This window comes from Leptidea sinapis, chromosome 18 (assembly GCF_905404315.1).
Source record: "Leptidea sinapis chromosome 18, ilLepSina1.1, whole genome shotgun sequence".
NCBI lineage: Eukaryota > Metazoa > Arthropoda > Insecta > Lepidoptera > Pieridae > Leptidea > Leptidea sinapis.
Genome location: NC_066282.1, coordinates 12,129,957 through 12,153,636, shown reverse-complemented (window position 1 = coordinate 12,153,636; position 23,680 = coordinate 12,129,957). Strand labels below are relative to the sequence as shown.

Here is a 23,680-nt window from a genome sequence, read left to right as displayed (position 1 = left end):
AGGCTTCATCGAAATACAAAAAGAATACTAGATCATCATTCAGACCATTATTGTGTATTTTTTATGTGAATACGTCTTTAGCCGTGTAAGACCCTTTTTGAAAGGGGAGAATTTTCTGAGTTCGCGTCACCGATATGCTCGTGACTGGCGCATGCGATTGATTAAAAATTCAAAAATTAAACTTACAATTATAGTTTATAGAAACTTTTTGGATAGGTGAAATCTTGTGAGTTCGCGACACCGAAATCTTATAGCTGTATATCTGTAGCTACTAATAAATATCAATAAATGCTCGTAAATACAGCTGACGTATTGTGCAACATTAGTGCTGTGTGTATCTTATAAGTGAAATTGAATGGATTTAGTGAAAAGTTTAATGTGTATGTTATAGTGTTTTTGTTTGATTAATATATTATTGAAAATAATTAAATAAATAATTTAATTTAAAATTTTAATGCTAAAAAATCTAAGTTTTCATTTCTAGCGGCAGATTCTTCAACTGCCAATTTTTTTTATCCGTTCCTTCAAATTCATTTTTATACATAATTTCAAATCAACAAAAAAAAACTATAATTAATAATTCAATACTATATTTCTAATTCCTTAATGAAAAACCTTACTTTTATCAAAACGTTTATTGTATTTCATCTTTTGTCACCTCATTTTAAATCTTTCATGTGCATCACAGAAGACTTGTTCGTAGTTCCATCCTAAAAATAAAAATAATGTATTCAAATTAAGATGTTTATAAATCTTTTGCTATGCACATTAGTTATTATTATTTGGTTGGTACTAAATATAAATGTCATAAGGATTCATAACATAGGCAAATAATGCTTATAAAAACATTCACTATTGAAATTGAGTATTGAAATATTCAAGTAGATCTGTTGGCAAACCAGCTCTTTTTAATTTATCCCAAAGGAGGTCATCTCAACCAAATCGAAAGCCTTTGACAAGTCCAGGAAACAGGCATACACGAGTGCGCAATTTATGAACTTTACAAATCATTATAAATTTCACAGTACAGAAATATGTGTGTGGAATCCCTCTGTTACACTGTGATTGGAGATCGTGTAATATGAAAACAGCTTATAGGGATACCACATTATAGCGAAGATTACTGTATATTATTACGAAATTAGGGACGGAAGTAGTACTTTCAAACCGCGTGCTAAATGCAATCCAAGTCGAAGTCAAGGTTTGCAAGCACCAGACATGTAACGGAAAGTTCGCTTGTTTTACCATAGTCTCCGGGGAGAGCGCCACTTTTCAGACATTTCAACTTGTTTACCATGCGTCAATTGCAGAGCGGTAAAAAAATGTTTTTTGAATTATTCACGTCGCCCTAATAGAATTTTCACTTCTTTCGTGTCGTCATTTTATTAGGCATACCTGAGATTCATAAGCCCGTATGTACTGATCATCGGTTGGGTGCGGAGGTTCTCGGAACAGTTTCCTGATCTGCGGCGCTAGGAGCTTCGGTGCGGGGGGGACGTAAGCCTTTCCTCTAGCTTTGTTCACACCAGATATCACGACGCCCACGAACATTGTTACTAGCGCCCCGACTAGCGTGTACCACATATATGACACGTGTAGTATTGAACTTACCTCGACACTGAAATTAAGAGGAAACACTTACCGTCTTATTCACAATAACACCAACCGCTTATTGAACTATATTTTAGCTATCGGTTTTATCCCTTTCTGTCAAGCATCATTTTAACTTAACAGAACGGGACAACATAAGAGTATTATTATCAATAATTAGGTTAAAATTTACTGTTTTTTGTAGTAGTAAAAGTACAAATCCGATAAGTCACTTGATTTTGAGTTATCACCGACGGCCAAGCTTTCTAGCAACACCAGTACTCAGTCATAGGAGCGAACCGGCCTTTAAGGACAAGGTAATGTCGTACTGTTCTGGCAGTCTATTCCACAGTATTTTTGTACATTTTTTTTAAATATGGGACGAGACGAGCAGGACTTTCAGCGGATGTTAATTGATACGCCATGTCCATTACAATGGAATGCCGCTCAGGATTCTTGAAAAACCCAAGAATTCTGAGCGGCAATACAATTGCCCTCGTCACCTTGAGACATAAGATGTTAATTCTCATTTGTCCAGTAATTTCACTAGCAAGGCGCTCTTTAGACCGAAACACAGAAATGCTTACACATTACTGCTTCACGGCAGAGATAGGCGCCGTTGTGGTACCCATAATCTAGCTGGCATCCTGTGCAATGGAGCCTCCCACTGGTGCATAAACTTCCACATACTTCTATGTCCTTCCTTTTTTCCTTCCAAACATCCTTGAAAACGGTTGAGGAACCTAGTTCTGCCGCATTATTTTGCCGAACCCATTTGAGCTTTTCCGGTTAGAAGGGTGTGTCGGTATTATTGCAAGCATGTGTCAGTCTTTAAGTCTCAAGATACATAGGTAGAAGCAGACTTAATGTCAACGGTACGTGCTGCTTCACTTCGGAGGAGTCTATCAATGTCCTTACACTTGCTCCCCTAGAAGCTTATGAGAGGTAGTGGCACGTTATGTGATTTAGATGATTCATAATAATGCAATTTGTGTCATTGCGAGTTATATCGTTAATTTTATTGTTTTATGTTTGTTGTAGCCTCCCACCGGTGCGTCATGAGTTGCTTGGCAGAGGACAGAACGGAGTATGCTTCTTATACCGCCAAATAACAACCCTCAGAAGACATAGGTTTGTGAGTTCACTGTTAAAAAGTATTCCTCTGTCCATCCACACGACTTGAGAAAACTCACCTTTCCAAAGCTTGTATCGGCATATTTAGCGTCGATATTTCGAACTACGATCTAGCTCCAAAGGGGGGCTATTTTACACCGGATACTGGTTAGGTGGGTTCCACAGTGGGTGGATTCTTCATTGAAGCTGTCATGCATTACTGAGTTTCAGTTGGGGAAGTACCGTAGCTACTGAAATTACTGGGCTAAACGTTTTGTCTCAAGAATTCTGAATGGCATTGCATGCCCATCATCATCATCATTATAATTATATCAGCCAGAAGACGTCCACTGCTAGACAAAGGCCTGCCCCAAAGATCTCCTCGATAAGCGCAGGAGCGCTACCTTAATCCAACGTTGGCCAGATCATCGGTCCATCTTGTAGGAAACTTACCAGCGCTGCATCTTCCGTTACGTAGTCGCTATTTGAGGACTTTACTTCTCCAACGGCCATCTGTATGTCGAACTTTGTGCCCTGCCCACTGCCACATCAGTGTCGCAAACGTTTGGGCTATATTGGTGATTTTTGTTTTCACATAGGGAGGGCGCAAATCTTCGCAAACATTTTGCTCGTCTCGTCACTTTTTCGATCTCAGGTGCATTACTGTGCTCAAGTTCAGCTCCATATTCCCTCGAACCTCTCCTCTCCTCTTTCCATTAAACCAGATACAATAGCTCAAAGCATCGACTACCAATTCATCTCGAATGGGCTTGACTTATTGGCGTTACGTTCTTACCTTTAAATCACTGAATCGAGCTACCCAACCATCACTATTCTTAAGTGAGAGAAGTTATGTTATTACGTAGGTCACACTAAAAGTTTTGCGAAACTTAAAAAACAACATGTTATAACTAAAATATTATGTTTATTGCTTTTAAAAATACTCTCCTTTACATTTTAAACATTTTTTCATGAAGGCATGTTTTCTACGTGCTGATTGAACGCTGTCACTACCTCTTCGAAATTGGTAAAAGTGAAACCTCTCATCAAATCTTTAATTTTGGGGAAAATACGGAAATCACCGGATGCTAGGTCGGGGTATGTGCAGGATGGGTAACGAATTGTACTTTTTCGGAAGCTAAAAATTACTTAGTTATATTGGCCGTGTGTGAAGAAGCGTTGTCATGATGTAGGAGAACGCGGCTTTTTTAACACCCTGGGTAAACATATGGTAGAATACCACTCGGCATTAATACTCTATTGATCTTTAAGTGGAATTGTGCAGATGGGACCCGGAGCTGAGAATAGCGTTTCTAACCCGCTCACTTTTGTTGGCCTGTTGTAATTTTCAAACACCCATTCACAAGATTGCTGTTTATTTTCGGGTTCCAAACAATATATACACGTTTCGTCTCCTGTGAAAATCCTCCTCATAAACAGCGTTAGAAAGTCCGTAGTCGTACTGTACTGCATTAGCATCTGTGAGCACCATTCGCTGTCAGTTCACGAGGGATCCAACGACATCAAAGTTTCCAAACTTTCAATTCTTCGTGTAAAATTGTCTAAGTTTGGCTCATACCAATCCCCAATAGTCCTCGAATTGTCTCATAAGTAATCCGCGGGTTTTCTTCAATTAGCCGCTTAAAACTAGGCATATTATTTTCGTTGACGGCAGTTGAAGGCCGCCCTTCACGAAATTCATCATGTAAAGAAACCCGACCTCTCTCAAATTCAGCAAACCATCGCCTCACGGTGCTCAAGCAAGGTGCTTCTCTCCCAAAAGCAATTTGAAGACGGGCGGCACAGTCTTGCGGAGAGAGAGAACTTTTAATATCATAAAAAATCATCGCTTAAAATCTTTTCAACTTAATTCCATTTTCGTTGAGAATGTAGGACTTTGATGTGCGATAAAAAACGATTGACAAAAGATTTCCCGCCAAGTGTTTTTTTATTACTAAGAAGGTTGCAACGGTTCAAAAAATATAACATTCGAAATTCAAATAGTTCCGATTAGCTAGAAGTGCAAAACTTTTAGTGTGCCCCATCTATAATATTGGTGCAACAAGCCATTGTGATTACCAAAAATTAAACTAATTATAAGTATTGATATTGTAAATACTTTATTAGTAGACGTAAGTTCTACAATAGTATTATTATGACCTTAGTTATCTTACCTTAATTATATGAAGTAAATAAAAAAAAATAATGAATCTAGATCGGCTTGTTTACCTTTCTGTTGAATTAATTTGAGGGATAGTGTAGTTGTACAGACATCCGCTGGTACTTAACGGTTTGTGTGGGTGGGTTATATAGCCTCTAGCAATTGCCATCTGCGCTGATAAACACCAACACGCCATTAGAACCAATCCACTCAATCCACCAACCAAAGCACCCTACAAAACAGTTATAAATTACAATAAAAAAACCTTAAATAATAATTAACATTGTGACAGACATTCTTAGTATTTACTAGTTTCTTCATGCGACATCGTCCCTGTGGACGCCAACAAGCCGGAAAAATACTATCACCTCATATTGTCACGCTAGATGTAATTGTAAATTGTAATTGAATTAAATCTATTAAATAGTTTTTCCGTTTCGCCCAGACATACATACAGACAATACAGAAAAATTATATAAACTACTGTTTTCTTCGATTTTGTTGTAGAACAATTTTCTTTAAAAAAAATACTCAATAGAGTTTTATATTGTTAGAATTTTTTCATATGAATTTAATATAAATACTTTAGAAATTGACATCCTTTGGCTTAAAGTAAGGATGTTCATAGCCACAATAATATAAGGTATGTAATTATGTTACAAATTCTAATAATAAATGTATTCACTTTTATATAAAAATCCCAGCCCTTGGCTTTCTGTGTTCAGGCATTATTTACAAATAATATAAATGGCTCTGCTGATAATAATATCTTTCAACAGCTGATCGATCAGGAGCATGGACTATATTGTGATTAGCTTGGCGTTTCTTGCGCCGTTTCTTCTCCTCAGAGTTCCATTTGTTTTCGAGGCTGTGCCAAAGAATACAAGTAGCTGTGGTAATGACATCATTACTTATTCTAAGGAAATCAATTTTGAGGAAATAAAGGACTTTTATGATTTTAATCATTTTTATGGCGCTAATGATTCATTGATTTACATTGTTTTTGGCAATCTTAAAATCGTATCTTATTTAACGTTATAATAATATATACCCGGTAAAATTAACACAACTGTTCAAGTAAAACTAATAATAACTAAATCCATCCAAGAGATGGTATTAATCAGATGGATATTAGACAATTAATTGACATAGATACTAGTATAGATGCTACTGGTTTACTATACTTATTTTCATTGATTTTTCATCTCGATTCACAGCACAACACCTTTAGTAATATCCTAGTGATGCTTGTTTTGCCCACCGTAACAAAGCGACAATGTGACGTCATCGACATCAGGTCCATAGGTAATTTAACCGCTTAGTAGCTATAGACACTAGAAAAATCATTCGTGAACTATAGTATAAATGTCTAGAATCATAAACCTTACCAATGCGTCCACCCAGGGCATCAATATACCCAAAGTGAACACTCCCAGTTGAGGTCCCATTGTGATGGCTTCCAGTGTCATCGTTAGTTGTAATATGGTTCCCAGTTTCTCAACGATAAACGTAAGTCCTGCAAAATAATAAACTTATATGGCCTTACAAATAAACTTGGCATAAAGTTATTTACAATTTGCTTACGATTAGTGAGTGATATAGCCAACAAAAAAGTTAAACGGGCACCGCTGAAAATCGGTGCTGTGTCATAGCCACGGCTGTGTCACAGATAATCCTGAGTCGGTGACCCATTTCCTGCACTGCACAGGAACTCTCCAATATTAAATCTATTACTTTTTAAATACGTTGTTTTTTGGTTTGTTTTGTACTTTTATCTTTTTATATTAACTGTATCCTGTGACTGTTTTGTGAAATAAATGTTTTTCTTTCTTTCTTTCCAACATTTTGCATATTCTTGGTTTATTCTTAGGTATAAATAACTTTATGCCAGTTTTATTTGTATGGCCTTACTGTTCACAATAAAACATACGTATATTATTAAATAAAAAACCTCTTTTATTAAAAAACAATATCAAATGAACTTTATTCAATTAGGCTTAAACTAATCGCTTTTGAATCAATTCATTCACTCTTCGTCAGAATCTAACAATGAAAATTTGAACCGCCGTTTCTTGTATAAAGACCCTGTTTTTTATGATTATTATTACAAATGAAGCTCTGAGAACAATGTTTGGCATCCTTCATTGTATAAGTAATAGATACATATACCTCGACCTCGGCAGGAAATAGCTCAAAACAGCCTAAAATACCAGGAGAAACTAACCGTCAAACTGGCACACTGCGGAAAGGAGACGCTCTTCAGCATACCTGGTTAAAGAGAAGTGACATACCGAGCCTACATAAAAGATTTACCACTTGACATTAAGTAAGTCATACAAGTATTGCTGTTCAGGAAAACATAAACTGACTAATCAATGAGTGACTTATTGTTGGAAAACAGATTGCCATGAAGCAGACACATCAAAAAAAATTATTACAAATGTAAAGTTTTCAAACATTTCGCTAAACTTGTAGTATAAGATGGTATTACTCGCCAAATATTATTTTTCTAGGTTAACGGAAATATCCTATAAATTTTTATTACCAAGACCTAGAGTGTCGAAATATACGCTTAATTAATTAAAAATTATATGGAAATTTATACTCTCTTGTATGACAGAGCTCTGAAGCGGCTCTGATAGAATATAATTTTTTTCAACAAACTGACTTATATCCTGAATTGCAGGAACCTCTGCTGTAAATTTTAAGGAGGAATCTCACACCCATTTCGATGTTAGCAGAGCATAAGCTATTTCTGTTTCTGTTATTCATCATAGTGTTAAAGGATACAGGCTTTTATCTTTCATTTGGATGCAGAATCCAGGTCATCGATGTCATAGATTGAGTAGTAATGTTAGTAAAAATATAGCAACGGAGCTATGAAAGAGAATGATGTATAGCGACTTGCCAGGCGACTGAAATAAATCTTACATTCGACATTGTTCAACTGTCACATCATTAATTATACGTCTAAATATAATGTTCTTTCTTCTTCCACGTACTACAAAGCTGTGGATTGAGCTTCCTTGTGCGGTGTTTCCGGGACGATACGACATGGGTACCTTCAAAAAAAGCGCGTACACCTTCCTTAAAGGCCGGCAACGCTCTTGTGATTCCTCTGGTGTTGCAAGAGAATGTGGGCGGCCGTGATCACTTAACACCAGGTGACCCGTACGCTCGTTTGTCCTCCTAACCCATAAAAAAAATATGTAACTGTAGTGAAAAAATTGAAATAAAATTGAGGTTGACAGTTTTTTTGAGCAATGCACACTGACAAAGTGATATACTATAATTACGAGTGTAAGACGTAGCTTGTCACGCATACTAAAGTAATAAACCTTGGCAGTTTTCATCGGTTGTATAGCAACAAGAGGCTCTATCTATAAATATCTATCTATAATCTATGTACGTATAAATTATCTATGGTTCAATAAATATTGTCACACTTTTTTACACAAATTATATTGCCTCAAATATAGCCCGTGTTATAGGTTGCAAGACAACGATATATTTACAATACATACAAAATACTTACTTAAACATACATAAATACATATAAACATACATAAATACAGCGATGACTCGGAAACAAACATCCATGTTCATCATATAAATGCTTGCACCTACCGGAATTCGAACCCGGGACCTCTAGCTTAGTAGGTAGGATCGCTAACCACTCGGCTATACAGGTCGTCACATATACATATGGACTAGGTCTCACCTAAAGAGAGGACTCCTACGACGATAACAACTCCTTTTAGAAGCCAGTTCGTTTGTCTATCCGAAAGCTGCTTGCTGTAAAATGGTTTGTAGAAGTCTTCCAGAACAACAGCTGATATTGAGTTTAGGCTAGTTGAGAGTGAACTGAAATATCAATTAATCTATAGAACAATGTGTTAATAACAATTTCAGTAGCAGTAGAATTTTGCGTGCAAAAAATTTGAACCAAATCATGTAATTTTAATTTTTTCATTTATATTTCCTAAAGCTATCATAATATTTCAGAAATGTAGAGCCTGTGAGAAGAACATCAAATAAAATCACGGACCACTTTTTTTTTTCCACAACTTTTGGTGCAATAATAGTGCTATTTTTTTATTTTAATCAGTGAAGTAATTTAAACAACAGATAAAATACAAGATAATATAATAGAACGTCTGTCCCAATTACAACTAAACAAAACATTTATTAATTTTTAGATATTATGTATAGCCTCAAAAAATAAAATTTTAATGTAAAACTTTACTCAACAAACTATAGGTAAAAGTATACAATCAGAGCGTGGGTACTACAAACCACTTTCTACTTTCATTCTTTCAGAAGTCAATAATAGACTTCGGCAAGATGCTTTAAATCTAAGTAAACTACAGTTGAATATGTCTTGGTGAAAATAGACTCCATTATAAAAGTCATTTATTTCACATTCGTTTGTAACGTGCTGAATCCAATAAATGATTTTCGTTTAGTACTGCCGCATCACTAACGTTGCATTATAGTGGCCAGGTACAAGAGACGTTATAACGTTATATTTTTACAACGTTCCATCTTTAAGTTTCAGGGAGACAGGGACAGTGTGATGTGATAAAGGTCACATTGCGGTATGCCAAGCCATAGGTGATTTCGCAACTTGTTACTAAGCATCACATATAGCTGCTGTTATGGGTAGATGCCTCTCAGGATCAGAATAAAGATTATGTGTTCAAAATTCAAAACTGTTTATTGCATCTAACATGGTAAAAAAAATGTCTAATGATTAAATATAGAGTCCGCATTTTAATTAAATTTGAAATATTCATAAAGGCTGTAGAATGTGTTTTATACAAGCCATCTCTTTAATTTTACTTTAAACTGATTATTTTTTTAATGTATATATTGACTACGGTAAATCGTTAAAAATTCTAAATCACATAGCATAACAATTTCTGTTACATCTTTTTTAATCATTTGTAAATTTATTTGATTTGGAAATCTTGTATTTTAGGAGTAACACTTTACTTGTTTGAAAAAATTTTGGGAAGCATTTACAACGTTCGTTGTATAACTTATCCACACAAAATATATGCGTCTAAATTATAAACTCGTGCAAAAGATACTTTTTCGGAGAGCTTTTATCAGGATTTCTAATGCTTAATTCAGTCTCCGGATGCGTTGGAAATTTTTAGCATAACTTATATTTAACATGCAGCAACTTCAAGTAATTTACCTTAACGCAGCACTGAATATACCAGCAAGAAATATACCTGGAAGACCGGGAATGCCTCCAAGGACATCCATAACCAGAAGTGGAAGTAATTGATCCTTGGCCTTCGCTAACTAGAAGTATTATGAACATTTTACAGGTTTATCTTTCACAAGATACACATATTAACAAGGTCCCACCAATATAAAGCCAGCATTATTCAGATGGCTTTCAAATTTATTTTTGTTCACCAATAAAGAGGGAAGTGTTGATAAGACTCCACACACTCCCACACAACCACACTCAAAAGTTTTTATAAACTTTTGAGTAACGTCACAGGCAATAATGCCTGTGATGTCATTTGTGGAACCATCCACAGGAAGATCATCGCTGGTAGTGCTAATAAACAGCATCATGCTGATTAAGCAGTGGCCTATAGTAAGTTTCAAACACTTTATACAATATGTTATATATTACTTTATTTAGTTTAGCTTTAAATATTTTGTTTAGTTGAAAATAACCATATTTCTTTCTTTCTTTCTATTGGCACACTTTTTTATGACAATTTTTTTTTTGACACTAATTATCTTGCCCCAAATTAATTAAGCCTGTGATATGGGTTGCTAGACAGCGATATATTGAAAACAATATACTTACTTAAACATACATAAATACATTTAAACATCCATGACTCGGAAACAGACATAAATATTCATCATATAAATGCTTGCACCTACCGGGATTCGAACCCGGGGCCTCTAGCTTAGTAGGTAGGATCGCTAACCACTCGGCTGTTTTTGTTTTTTGTTGTAAGTGAAGGACAAACGAGCGTACAGGTCACCTGGTGGTAAGTGATCAACTCGACCACATTCTCTTGCGGCAACAAAGGAATCACAGGCCCGCTTTCGCTTTTGTGGTTGTTCGTCCTAATTTTTTTTATGAAAAAATATTTTTAACAAAAAAACAACCGACTTCAAAAATACTACTCCAAAACAATAGATATAATATGCACTAAAAAGTATTAAAATAATTGCGTATTTTTACACAATTATTTTAATACTTTAATCTAATTAATTAATCTAATTCTAGTTACGATTGTTGTAATTTTTGAAATCAAAATCGGCACATCAAAGTTTTTAGGTAACAAACATAAAAAAAAACCGACGAATTGAGAGCCTCCTCCTTTTTTGAAGTCGGTTAAAAATAAGGTGATTAAGAATAATGATGGTAATTGATACGCTCTGCCCATTGCAATCTAGTGCCACTCAGGATTCTTGAAAGACCCGAAAATTTTGAGTGGCACTACAACTGCGCTCGTCACCTTGAGACATAAGATGTTAAGTCACATTTGCCCAGTAATTTCACTAGCTACGGCGCCCTTCAGACCGAAACACAGTAATGCTTACATTACATTTTGCATTAAATTTCATAAAGCTTTATTATTATATATAAAGAACCGTATGCTCGTTTGTCCTATGCCAAGACTTCAACTTGTCAGGGTTATATTAAAAGAATGTAATAGAGGATGAATTACCATTAGAAAAAATTACCTTGGTTTGGAGTGGATCACAATCGTAAAATCTAGCATATATCAATAGGCCACAGTATAAACAGAAGCAGTATAGGACTGATATTCCAATGCAGAATAAAAACACCGCCCTGTAAATGATACACAATTGGACAGAATATTAATAACTCCATTATTATAGTTAATGCAAACAAGAGTGATAGTCGAATGGTAAATATGGTCGTTTGACAGCTATCCAACTGTCAAACACTAGTTTCCCGCGTGCATGCATGCTGTGTGTGCGTTCTTCATCGCAATTAACACACGCAATAATTATAATTTTATTATAGTAATATATTAAGGTACATTTGTACCAAAATAACTTCAAATATTGATTAACGTAAAGAATATGTTATGTTTTTAAAGTGATAACCCTCACTTCTAGGATTAATACACAATTAAAATTTGAAAAACAAAAAGCACAACCTGAGAGTTGAACAAAGAAAACAGAATTTTATAACGAGGCGGTACTCGAACGGTTAGCTCAGTTGGTTAGAGCACCGGCACGGAACGCCTGAGGTTGTGGGTTCGAATCCCGCATCGTTCATAAAATTTTGTTTTCAAATTTTATTTGTGTATTAATCCTAGAAGTGAGGGTTATCACTTTAAAAACATAACATATTGTTTAGATTTACAAGAGCGACATCTCAAGTCAATTTCCTAATAAGCAAATATTGGGGTTGAGCAGGTTATCAACTGTAAAGTAGATCCTGTAGATGAAGCCACGACCTGAGAGTTGAACAAAGCAAACAGAAGTTTATAACGAGGCGGTACACGAACGGTTAGCTCAGTTGGTTAGAGCACCGGCACGGAACACCGGAGGTCGTGGGTTCGAATCCCGCATCGGTCATGAAATTTTGTTTTGAAATTTTATTTGTGTAACATAAAGAAGCTAAAAACTTGGTCAAAAATTAGACAATAATTGTGTTACAGTATGGAGTACTTTCTGAAAAAAATAAGATTTGTATGGTACCAATAGTGAAACTGTTACAGTAAAAACTAGACCTGTTATTAGACCACATAATGCAAAATAGAGAAATATAAATTGCAATATTAGACTATTGTTTCGAATCAAATTAAAATCACTTAATTCATGTAGGTCAAGGAAATGACACTTATGAATGTTAAGGTTTTCTTTTCTTTTCACATTTACTACTACTTTGTAAAAAGTTGTGCTTGAATGAGAAGAAGTGGCAAGAGACTTACCCATTGCCACTCTTTTTAATCAACATTTACAGCTTCATCGTTTTACATATCATTTCAATCACAATATAATATATATTTGTATGTATGTAAAGTGATGGAACAAAAATACTCAAACGTCAAATTCTCAGTGCTTTACACGAGTAAGACAAGAAAGTATACGTAAAAACAAGAGATATTACGTTATTATGCAACAATCCACACACACCGTAAATATATAAAGGTATTTTGCGAGCACTTTATAAGCGATTGTATAAAATTATAACAACTTTAATTTTAAAAACGAAAATGAAGCAGAGTTCTGGTATCAGGATCATCCTGCCATCACAAGTAGCGCACGGTCACGACGCATGACGCATGAACCAGCCATCGCCTCCCTCGAGCATATTTTAGAGAAGCGACCCGCCCTACGTCACTGCCACAATCAGTTACATATACGCTAGCATGAAGAAGCCTGTCACGAGAACTCAACCAAATAACAAAACAATGTTCATCTACATATTATGCAATTCTTTCAATATTTATATCTTGTATGTTGGTAAGGGGCCGATATTATGTTATAAAAAATGTTCAAAAAACAAAGTGTGAGATATAATTTATGGACATGCCCTTATTTCCGTATAGAGGAACTATTTGACTCTGAGAAATAAGGTAGAACGATCGTTAAATACAATATATATTTTTTTAATTTCGTTTATTTCAAATAATGCATACACATTTTAGTGGTTGAGACTTCAATTAATAATCACTTCATCAATCCTAAGATCTTAAAGTAATGAAAGCTTAACTACAATGTACCTACCATTTAGCTTTGCGCAAGGTCGGCAAAGCTAGATAACGTTGAACCATTGTTTGGTTTACAGAATTGGCTTGCAACCAGTACATCAAACCACCAATAACCAGGTTCCATATCGTATGCCGAGCTGTGGGGTTGAAGTCCCAACTGAAAATGTAATTTTTTTACAGTTTTATTTTATGTACCCAAGCGCAGGCAGCTTTCTCGGTCAACGGATCAGCTTTGCTATTCAAAATACTGCCAGTATTCTTGGTACAGTTTTAATTTAATGTCAACATGTTATTGTTAATTATAGTTATAAGATTTGTTTTTCTTTGAATAAATATTCGTTTTATTTAATAATAAAGTTTATGAATTGTTAATTTTTAAATAGTTAATAGTTTTTAATTACTTACCAAATAAATATTCAGCAATAACAAGAGATGGTAAATATGCAGTCAGATTTTTTGAACTGGACAGTAACAGAATTATTACATGGTAAACTAATCCTGTCTAAAATTATCGATAACATAAAAATACTACGCATCACAGTTTAGGCGGGAGCGGGGGAAAGGGGGTCATGAGGTAATGTTTGCGTAGCGGTTTCTAATAGCCTAAGCACATAGTCGGATTTGGTCCGACCAAACCATCGAACGCGGTGCGGTGGGCGCTTCCCACCAATTGGTCCGGCTTCGTACTCGGTACAGTCCGGAGAAGTAATAATAATAAATTTGTGTCGTGGACAATGCGGCATACTATCTTATATATGGTCCACTACTAGACCGCGTCCGATGGTTCGTCCGAACCAAATCCGACTAAGCTGTAAAGCTCTGGCGTCTAGTGTTTATCCCATATATAAAAAGATGGACAGTTTTCGTACGTATCTCGTTTTATTTGAAAGTGTATCTATGTATACATGCTTTACGACAATTTGTCTGTTTTCTCATCCTTACTCGAGAAAAGAAAATTATATATTTACGTTAACTAACACTTAACGTTAACAAAAACTTCACGATTAAACATGTGTTAAATGAGATGACAATCCACAGTTGATCAATACGATAAAGGTACTTGCATTATATATATCTACTTATAAGTTTAAAGTTTCTTATTATTAATATGACATGTTTCACAATAATTTGTGAACACCTTAAGACGTTCGACGTTCGACGTTCGACGATCGACGATCTATTAATATCTGTATAGAATCTGTGATCATATTATACACTTACTTTGGTGTTTCAATCCGCCCACTTTCCATATTTCGGGACCACACCACACCAAATCCCCCGACATCCAGGGTTCCCTTGACTGCGACTAAAGCCATGGCTCCCATCATCACTGTTATTTGGATGACATCAGTCCATACCACGGCTTGCAGACCACCCTGTTGCAAAATAACGCGAAAAAAGTAATTTAAAACATAGCACAGATACTTTTAGGGGCTGAGTCGAGTAGTAATAATATATTTGTATATATATATATATCTCTCACAGTGTATTAAGACAAAGGTTTTCAACCAGTGTGTGTTGCCAGTGAAGACTTACGGTACGCAGACGTGGTCGATCAGAGGGCAATGGAAAGTTCGATGCTCAGAGTTTCCATGTGAGATCGAATGAGAAATGAAGAGATCCGTAGGAGAACCAAAGTTACCGATATAGCCCAAATGACTGCGAAACTGAAGTGGCAGTGGGCAGGGCACATAGTTCGACGGACAGATGACAGTTGGGGCATTGGGGCAGTAAATTCCTCTACGACCACGTACCGGATGATGCAGTGTTGGCAGGCCTATATCTCTCAAGGAACAGTAATTGTAAGGCTGTCAATAGAAATACTATCAAGTGTGGAAATTAAAGTAATAAAATAATTTAATATCGTATATCTGAGCTATCATCTATATGAGTAAGTCCAATTAGCAACCAATCATGACCAAAACAAATTCATCGGTGATGTAATCAAGGACAAAACCACAGTACACTAACAGAACAGTACTTTAACTTCATATTACTACTAGAGCACACGAATCGTCGCACGCACACATACGCACACGATTGACACGGCCGCTTAGCAATCTTGGGAAGACAAAACTATTGAGTGCCACTGTTAGTGAGTGAAACTGTTCGCTGTCCGAGTGAAATTAGCCGCGTTGGCAATATTTTCCGCCCCAATGTAGTTTTAAATTTTAGGAGACTGCTTAGTTCCGCTTCTGTTCTATTACTTGTTTTGTGACAAAACAAATTGACAGTTATCGCTTAACCCCTAATCTCTTTAACCCTGTTGTCCCACCAGTTCTCAACACGTGAGCCTCTAGCGCGTTTCTCCCTCCTTATTATAAAAAAATAAATAAATATGACTCCGCATTTTAAGCAAAGCCGTTAATCTTAATATATATATTTCTTGTGTGCGTGTGTATGTCACTGAACTCCTCTTAGACGGCTGGACCGATTTTGATGAAACTTTCTGTGTGTCTTCAGGTGGATTCGAGGATGGTTTAGATTCACAATTGAACTACCTCCTAAACGGCTGGACTGATTTTGATGATATTTTTGTGTGTTCCAGTGAATTTGAGATTGGTGTGTGTCTTCAGGTGGATTCGAGAATGGTTTAGATTCACAATTAAACTACATCCTAAGCGGCTGGACCGATTTTGATGATTTTTTTGTTTGTTTCAGTGAATTTGAGATTGGTTTAGATTCTCAATTCCGTCCATAGTATATAATTCTCCTGCTCATGCGTATGTTAGTGAACTCCTCCTAACGGCTGGACCGATTTTTCAAATTTAAGACGTGTGTACAGGACAACATCTGTCGGGTCCACTAGTACAATGTAAAAAATAACATCATCCGATAGGTACTATTGCCATCTAGATTCTAAATCACAATGACAATGCATCTCTGATAATTATGAATATTTAATATACCTACTCACAGCACTCGTGTAGAATATGCACACCAAACATACGATTGGAGTTATTATGTGTATGTCTACACCCGTCACTGAAAAAAAAGAATCCATTATTATCAGTGACGATGTATACAGCACACACATTTTAAAGATCAATAATATAGTACATATAATTCGCGGTCTGATAGAGGAACGGCAAAAGTGTGCTCAAAAACAAAGTAAGTATAACACCTTTCTCATAAGTCGTGTAAATACGAAATTTTGTCTACTTTATCCTGATAATTTATTCCGGACTATCATAATATGTATTTTTTTTTACGTATAAAATCGGCGAAGTTCTGTTCCATTTTGACTTCTTTGCGCCTCCTAAATAGATACAGCAATAACACACTAAAGGAACTACTGAAAATAAGGCAGACGTCTAATTTGTAGCTATTGTCTCTGAATATTTGTACGTTATTTATGTATATTAAAGTAGTAACAAAAATTAAAAAACTCGCATTTTAACCGAACTAAAAAAACTAAAATATTTCCTACTTCATATTTTGGTTTATTTATAAATGCGTGTTTCTTTAGTTTTATTATACTCTTATTTGTGTTGTTGAATTAAAAATTCTCTTTGATATACGAAAATTTCCTAATATAAGATAAATCGGATAAAAATAATGGTTGTAATTTAAAATTAACATCAATTCCTGCCTTATACACGATAGATGACAATTATATAGATTAAGAAAAATCTTATTTTGCAAATTAAATAAGGGGAAATTTTTAATATTTTAATGTATTGTTATCGGTCCTCGATAAATCTACGAAATTTGAACGAAATCTGGTCGTTTTTAGTTAAAATCGCGCCCAAATGAGTCGGTTACAAACAAACATACGTGTACAGGTGAAGCTAATAAAAGCGTGTAAAAACAATTCTGTCTAACTGTTACTAACAACGTCACAAATTAAATATATGCCATTTATTTCTATGTATAATCGCAAAAATTGCGGTTATACATATCGTTAACACCGTTCCCAATATACTATCTACAGATAGAGATAAATTACTGCCTTCTACTGTCAGTAATTAGCTGTCAATAATCTGAAGCTGTCCCAATATACCTGATAAGTCATTCCTATCGCAGGTTCTCTGTTGCAACTTCCATACAAACTTCTATCCCTAGTAAAGGTTCAGATGAGTTGCCGTCGAAAAGTTTATTGGGACAGAACAGTCAACGATAGTTACGATTTTTTATCTGAAGTAGGCCACAACCGGAGATAGACTGAATATTGGGAATGGCCGTAAGTAGGTATTGAAATAAGAAAATAATTCCGCATGACCTTCTGGACTATTGAAGTGTTTTCCCACTTAAACGGCTATTACCTTGATTAAAAGCCAGTGCGGGGACGTATATGACAATTGGTAGCCAGCCAATCTGAAACGTAAAACGTATTAGTGACCGCTTACAATGTTACTAGCTGAGATCTATAGAGCTTACTTTGCTCAGACTTTACTTAGTATGATATTACCAGTGGGAGGCTCCTTTGCACAGGAAGCCGGCTAGATAAAGGGTACCACAATGGCGTCTATTTCTGCCATGAAGCAGTAATGTGTAAATATTATTGTGTTTCTGTCTAAAGGGCGCTGTAGCTAGTGAAATTACTGGGCAAATGAGATTTAACATCATATGTCTCAGGGTGATGAGCGCAATAATTGTAGTGCCGCTCAGAATTATTGGGTTTTTCTAGAATCCTGAGCTGCACTGCATTGTAATGGGTAGGGCGTATCAATAACCATCAGCTGAACGTCCTGCTCGTCTCGTCCCTTATTTTCATAAAAAAATATATAACGCGAACTTGACTTATGTATTGGGCTGTCTTAGCGTAAACTCAGTATAATTTCAACTGCTAAATGACTATACAAACAAAATCAAAGATTATGTTAAGCTTATACTCAGCTAAGTCTTACTTAAGTAAAGTCTGAGCAAAATCTAAGTACGCTCTATAGATCTCAGCCTTAATGTTAATAAGGTAATTTTATGCATAGACTTACAATGTACTAGAATATAGATAAACGAAAGAAAGAAAGAGATACAGCAAGATAGAAAAGGTAAGCTAATCTGATGTCTGTAAACGATTTTGATTTTCAAGTCGTAAACAGTCAGCCACGTTTGATATTAGCTTTTTAGTATTTTCAATATCAGACTACTAGACAAACATTGACAAATAGCAAAATAAACGCTTCTTCTCTCTCAGAGTGCTATTTGTAAAGTCATACAGTAGTATTAGAAATGATATAAAAAAAGAATTCGATAGAAATCAATTTTGAGAAAATTATTGATGCGTTTTTATAACTGGTCACGCATTATCGAGCTGTCGGGTCGTTTATACGCTAGTTTATTGTGAATGTATTATTTTATGTCTGGCTCACCATTGCAATAACGAAGACGATAGATCCAAATAAACGTACTTTGTTGTCAAATCTCAGCGACAAATACTGGAAAAATATAGAACTTATATTCAAATTCAACTTCAAATATTTTTATTCAAAATAGGATTTAAAATCACTTATTGAACGTCAAAAACTACCACCCATTCAAAAGAGCTGCCTCAGACCTGAGAAGAATGGGCGCAAGAAACTCAGCGGACTTTTTTTTTATATAAAATATGGATGGAAACAATAAGTTATTGGCGCTAAACCAGTACACGATGTCAGATAGAGCATTGTTTACTTCATCATATAAAACTTGGCTTCGTCGTCATCCGCAAACAATACCACCTTGTGTTTTTTTTCTACAAGGTTAGGTGGATCATTTATATAAATAAGGAAGAGGAAGGGTCCAAGAATAGACCCTTGTAGTACCCCCAAACCGACAGGAGACCCCATAAGAGAACTACTTCAATAATTATTGATGGTTTCAACCAAGGTTAATAGAAAAATTGTTTACACTATTTAGCTTACCAATTATTTAATATAAAGAAACATACATACCAACAATAGACACTTTCTAATATTTCTAAATAGTAAAAAGAGTTTGTTCTATTATGATAGAAAGTCAGTTAATTATAACTTATATAAATATATTCAATTTAAAATATTATGTTATCAATAAAATGTATAATTGTATTGTTAATAAGCTCGAGATACATTTCACTTTTACATAATGTATACGTCTAGATAGAGCCTTTAGCTTTAATGTGCGTAACAAGCTCCGTCTGACACTCGCGATTTGTATGTCACTTTGAGTTAGTTTTTTTTTGTTTTCGAGAGGAGTAAAATACATTTACGTATTGAAGACGTAAATGTATATAAGAAGAGCTCAAAATAGAGGAGAACTGTCAATCTCAATTTTTTTTGACGTTTTCACAGCTGTCACTCTAGACGTATAATTAATGATCTAAGACTTTTACAATAATTTTATATTTAATACTCATTTTCAAAAAGCTTCTATATTTTCTTTAAAAGTACATATTATAAGTAAATCCTGTAATAACGGTGTTCCAGTGGCAATATGAGGACAAAGTTATGAAAGAATTGTATTACTTTCGATCCTTAATACGTCATGAACAAAATTTTCAATTAAATCAGCCAAATTAATTACATACATATAAAAATGTATACTAAAATTTTAGTTCCGAGATTCAGATTATTCCATTTATTTATTTAGTATCTTATTTACATATGACTTAATAATTAATAACGCTAGAAATATATTTATACAATATATTTTATTTATTTAAATCGGCTTTAATCATGATTTATCGGTGTCACCGCCGCCCCGCCCTGTCGAACTGTCAAATTCGTAGCGCGAGACGTCACCGCGAACTCGCTACACGAACAGTGATCAATCTTGAGTAAAGCCGAATTAAATAAATAAAGTTAATGATATCTCACGTTATTTACACACGAAATAAAAAACGATAATATATACTCAGTTTACGTATTCTTTATAAAATGTAGAGTCGATTGACTAGAAATAATCGTACCTCATAATTGGACGTGATTTTAAGTTCATGGAACACGGGCAGGTAGACTTGAGTCATGAAGATAGACATGAGAAAGATTCCGATGATGATGTAGGAGTACTGAGTACCGTACATGTACACCTCTGTTGGTGAACCCAGCAATGTTATACCGGATATGAAACTGAAATAAATAAAATATTTCTAATTCTCATAACCGTATTGAACATACAAAAAGGTGTATGTTCGATACCATACAAGAGAAGTGACTACTTCATGAAGACGAGATTATTAATATAAAATGACAGCTATTTGAAGCGCCACTCGCGAGCGTCCAGAGAACTAATTTTGACGTATAATACAATTGGCTGCGAAGGAACCTACAATACACTGAAGTATTTTTGCATTTTGTATTAATTTCGTTCGTTTTTCTTGTTATATATATTTCAAGAATCTACGTTATAAAGTACACAATTATTTTTTGTAAATAGTTTCCCACCATCTATCGGTGTTTGCTGAGGTTGTCATCACTAGTCTTAGTACCGCAGACTCTGGCTACACCGCCAAAATGGCGAATATCAAACAGGCACAAAACACTTAGACAGCCGCCACTCCAGTGGTACCTATATAGTAGAGGTCAGTGTTTGTCGTTAATTCCAAACTATAAGATGAGGCCATGACATATTATTGCATTTTATCCGACGCAAATTGTAGATGTTTGTTGTAAAAGACATTGCTAGACGGTTTCAAAAGTGCTACTCGTACAACAATACGGAATCCACGCTGTGGGCATAGATATCTAATTAAGAAGGTAACTTGGTAATTAATAAACACCCTTATAAGTTGGATAAAATATACCGTTAGTTAAATATTGTTAGTTGTCAGCGTCAGTAGTAAATAGTTCGGAAAACAAAAATTTATTACAGTTATACTTTTCTTTAGCATTATAGCATTATATTGACAACCTTCTCCTTCTAAAATTGTCGTACTGGCCAAATACATGCGAGCAGCGGCAAAAGTGGTATGAAAATCTGTATCTGTTGTGGTTTGTCGACCAAATATAATAAATATTACATAGTAAACTCGTAGGTATTTGTCGTGTAATTTAAAAATGGAACGATCATTATTCCGAAATATACTGGCTACCAAGGAGGTAACTTATTAGAGGTTTTATTTAAATTTCTAAATTTCTTGCAAATAGAAAGCTATTTATTGAGAAATTATTGTTATTCGTTGTTCGTCATCTATTGCTGACCGCTGCAGTAATGTACTAATATTGTGTTTGTGTCGCGGTCATATTATGGAGATTTCGTGCTTAAGCTGGATGCTGATGTTTGCTCTCGTGCGAGATCAGGTGTTGCGTCCAATCCGCGATAGAATTCACAGTTGGCTACGGAGCATCAAATCTAGAGTCCCTTACGCTGCCTTTTACCAATCGAATACTATGACACTCGCATAAATTGGACGTCACCATCATAACACTATGATATTATGCTCTCAATCAATTCTTTAGTTTTGTTTTGTATTAAATACAATCTTTTTTTCACAAGTGTTGACATATATTTACTACCCATTACAAACCAATAATATGTCCATAAAGTTCGATATTAAATTTCCAATTTCCTACATCCTTTTTTGAAAGCTTAATTCGGACCTGATGTTTTTGATTGTTCAGCAGGAATCGTCACAACATCAGATTTTCCATGGTGTTTGGCTTGATCGAGTGGACCAAGTATAGATTAAATGAATTATGGACTAAAAAAATATGAAGGTGCTAAATTGTACAATGGACTACCTCCTGATATCAAAGATGCAGCCACATCTAAGTTTCGCTTAGCCAAATTTATAACAGATGACACCTTCAGAGCTAATTTACTCTTACTTTACTTTAATGCTTCTATATCCTTACATTAGAAATAATAGGCTGATCCTTCGCACAAATTATACACACATACACAAATTTATGTGTGCACGTAATAATTAAAAATTTACGCATATATTGATGCTTTTTAACGTAGCATTGCTTGGTGTGGAGTATTGGGAAAGGGCCATTTTCTCCCTTTAGATATCACGCTAGCTGGTTCATGTTCATACTGATAGCGGGTGCTACTTGGGGAGATAAGTTTGTATTGGTATCCCCAACGGCTTCATTTATAATCGCTGAAGTTTTTTGTTTGGACTCTCCTGAATTGTTCTACTCAAATCAATCAACTATTGATGTGCCTAACATCCTTATAGGAAGATGGAGCCTTTTTGTTATTAACTAGATAAGTAAAATTATTAAATATTGCACAATCTCGCATAGGTTACTGAGCAACCTTGTAATTCAACATACATTTATATTTACAATTGAACCCAAAGAAAAATGTGTAAATTAGAAAGGGCAGATATACTTACCTGGCAACAAGAGACATTGATACCGGAAGAACCTGCATATTTCTTCCTCCAAGTAAATAATCGCTTTGAGTAGTCTGTTTCTTCAGAAACCCCCAATAAACACCAACAAATGCACTAATTGCCAACATAAAAACAAATACCACATAATCCACCCAAGAAAATCGTTGCATTTTGTACACCATATCGATAACGTTGTCTTGTATATCAGCCATTTTATAAAAGATAATTTAGACCCTACCCAGACGATATCCCGTTTTCAAATGGCGAGAAAAACTTTGTGTATGAGCAATCTGTAACAATGAAACAATTACGATATCTCGCAATTTAAAAGAGGATGTTGCGAGACCCCCCAATAGTTTAACAACCATTCGGGAACTAACAATTTGTATTGCATTGACATTGGATAGATCATTTTCTACCGTCGGGATCTTAACAATAATAATAAAGCGACACCATAATCTCACAGCTCATTAGCAATAGGTAGTTTCGGTTCTATCTTATCTTATACTTTAATTGCAGAAGAACCTGTTGGTATTAATTTAATTGTCAGATATGTCAGGGAGGTGTGGTGAGTGTGCATATAATGAACATGCTTGTTTATTCAGTGGGACAAGAGATGTTCGATCGAGATTAATAACGACAAAATACCCCAATAAGCACCAGTTTGCGTAGTTGAGCAACCTGTTTATCATTTTTGCATACCCTCCTAACGCGTTTCTTTCCTCCGGAGTAGCGATAAAGTACGCGTGGTGGATATTACTAGACGCTCGGTCCTATACCATCGCCGTACGACACTAAAGCTAAGTCCATTTACTGTTAGTATTGAAGATATTGCTATAA

The 23,680-nt window shown here is 35.2% G+C and overlaps 1 protein-coding gene across 1 annotated transcript; it reads right to left on the bottom strand.

Moving 5' to 3' along the window:
* Positions 1-620: 620 nt before the first annotated feature.
* Positions 621-23,144, bottom strand: LOC126969546 (sodium-coupled monocarboxylate transporter 1-like). Its single transcript, XM_050815046.1, has 14 exons — positions 22,841-23,144; positions 20,468-20,627; positions 18,912-18,977; positions 17,865-17,916; positions 16,517-16,584; positions 14,821-14,975; positions 13,616-13,756; positions 11,594-11,702; positions 10,068-10,177; positions 8,586-8,728; positions 6,253-6,380; positions 4,933-5,096; positions 1,396-1,618; positions 621-710 (listed from the first exon to the last, which is right to left on the bottom strand). The coding sequence occupies exons 1-14, from the start codon at positions 23,050-23,052 to the stop codon at positions 660-662; spliced, it is 1,782 nt and encodes a 593-aa protein (XP_050671003.1). The 5' UTR covers positions 23,053-23,144; the 3' UTR covers positions 621-659.
* Between the last annotated feature and the right edge of the window lie 536 nt (positions 23,145-23,680).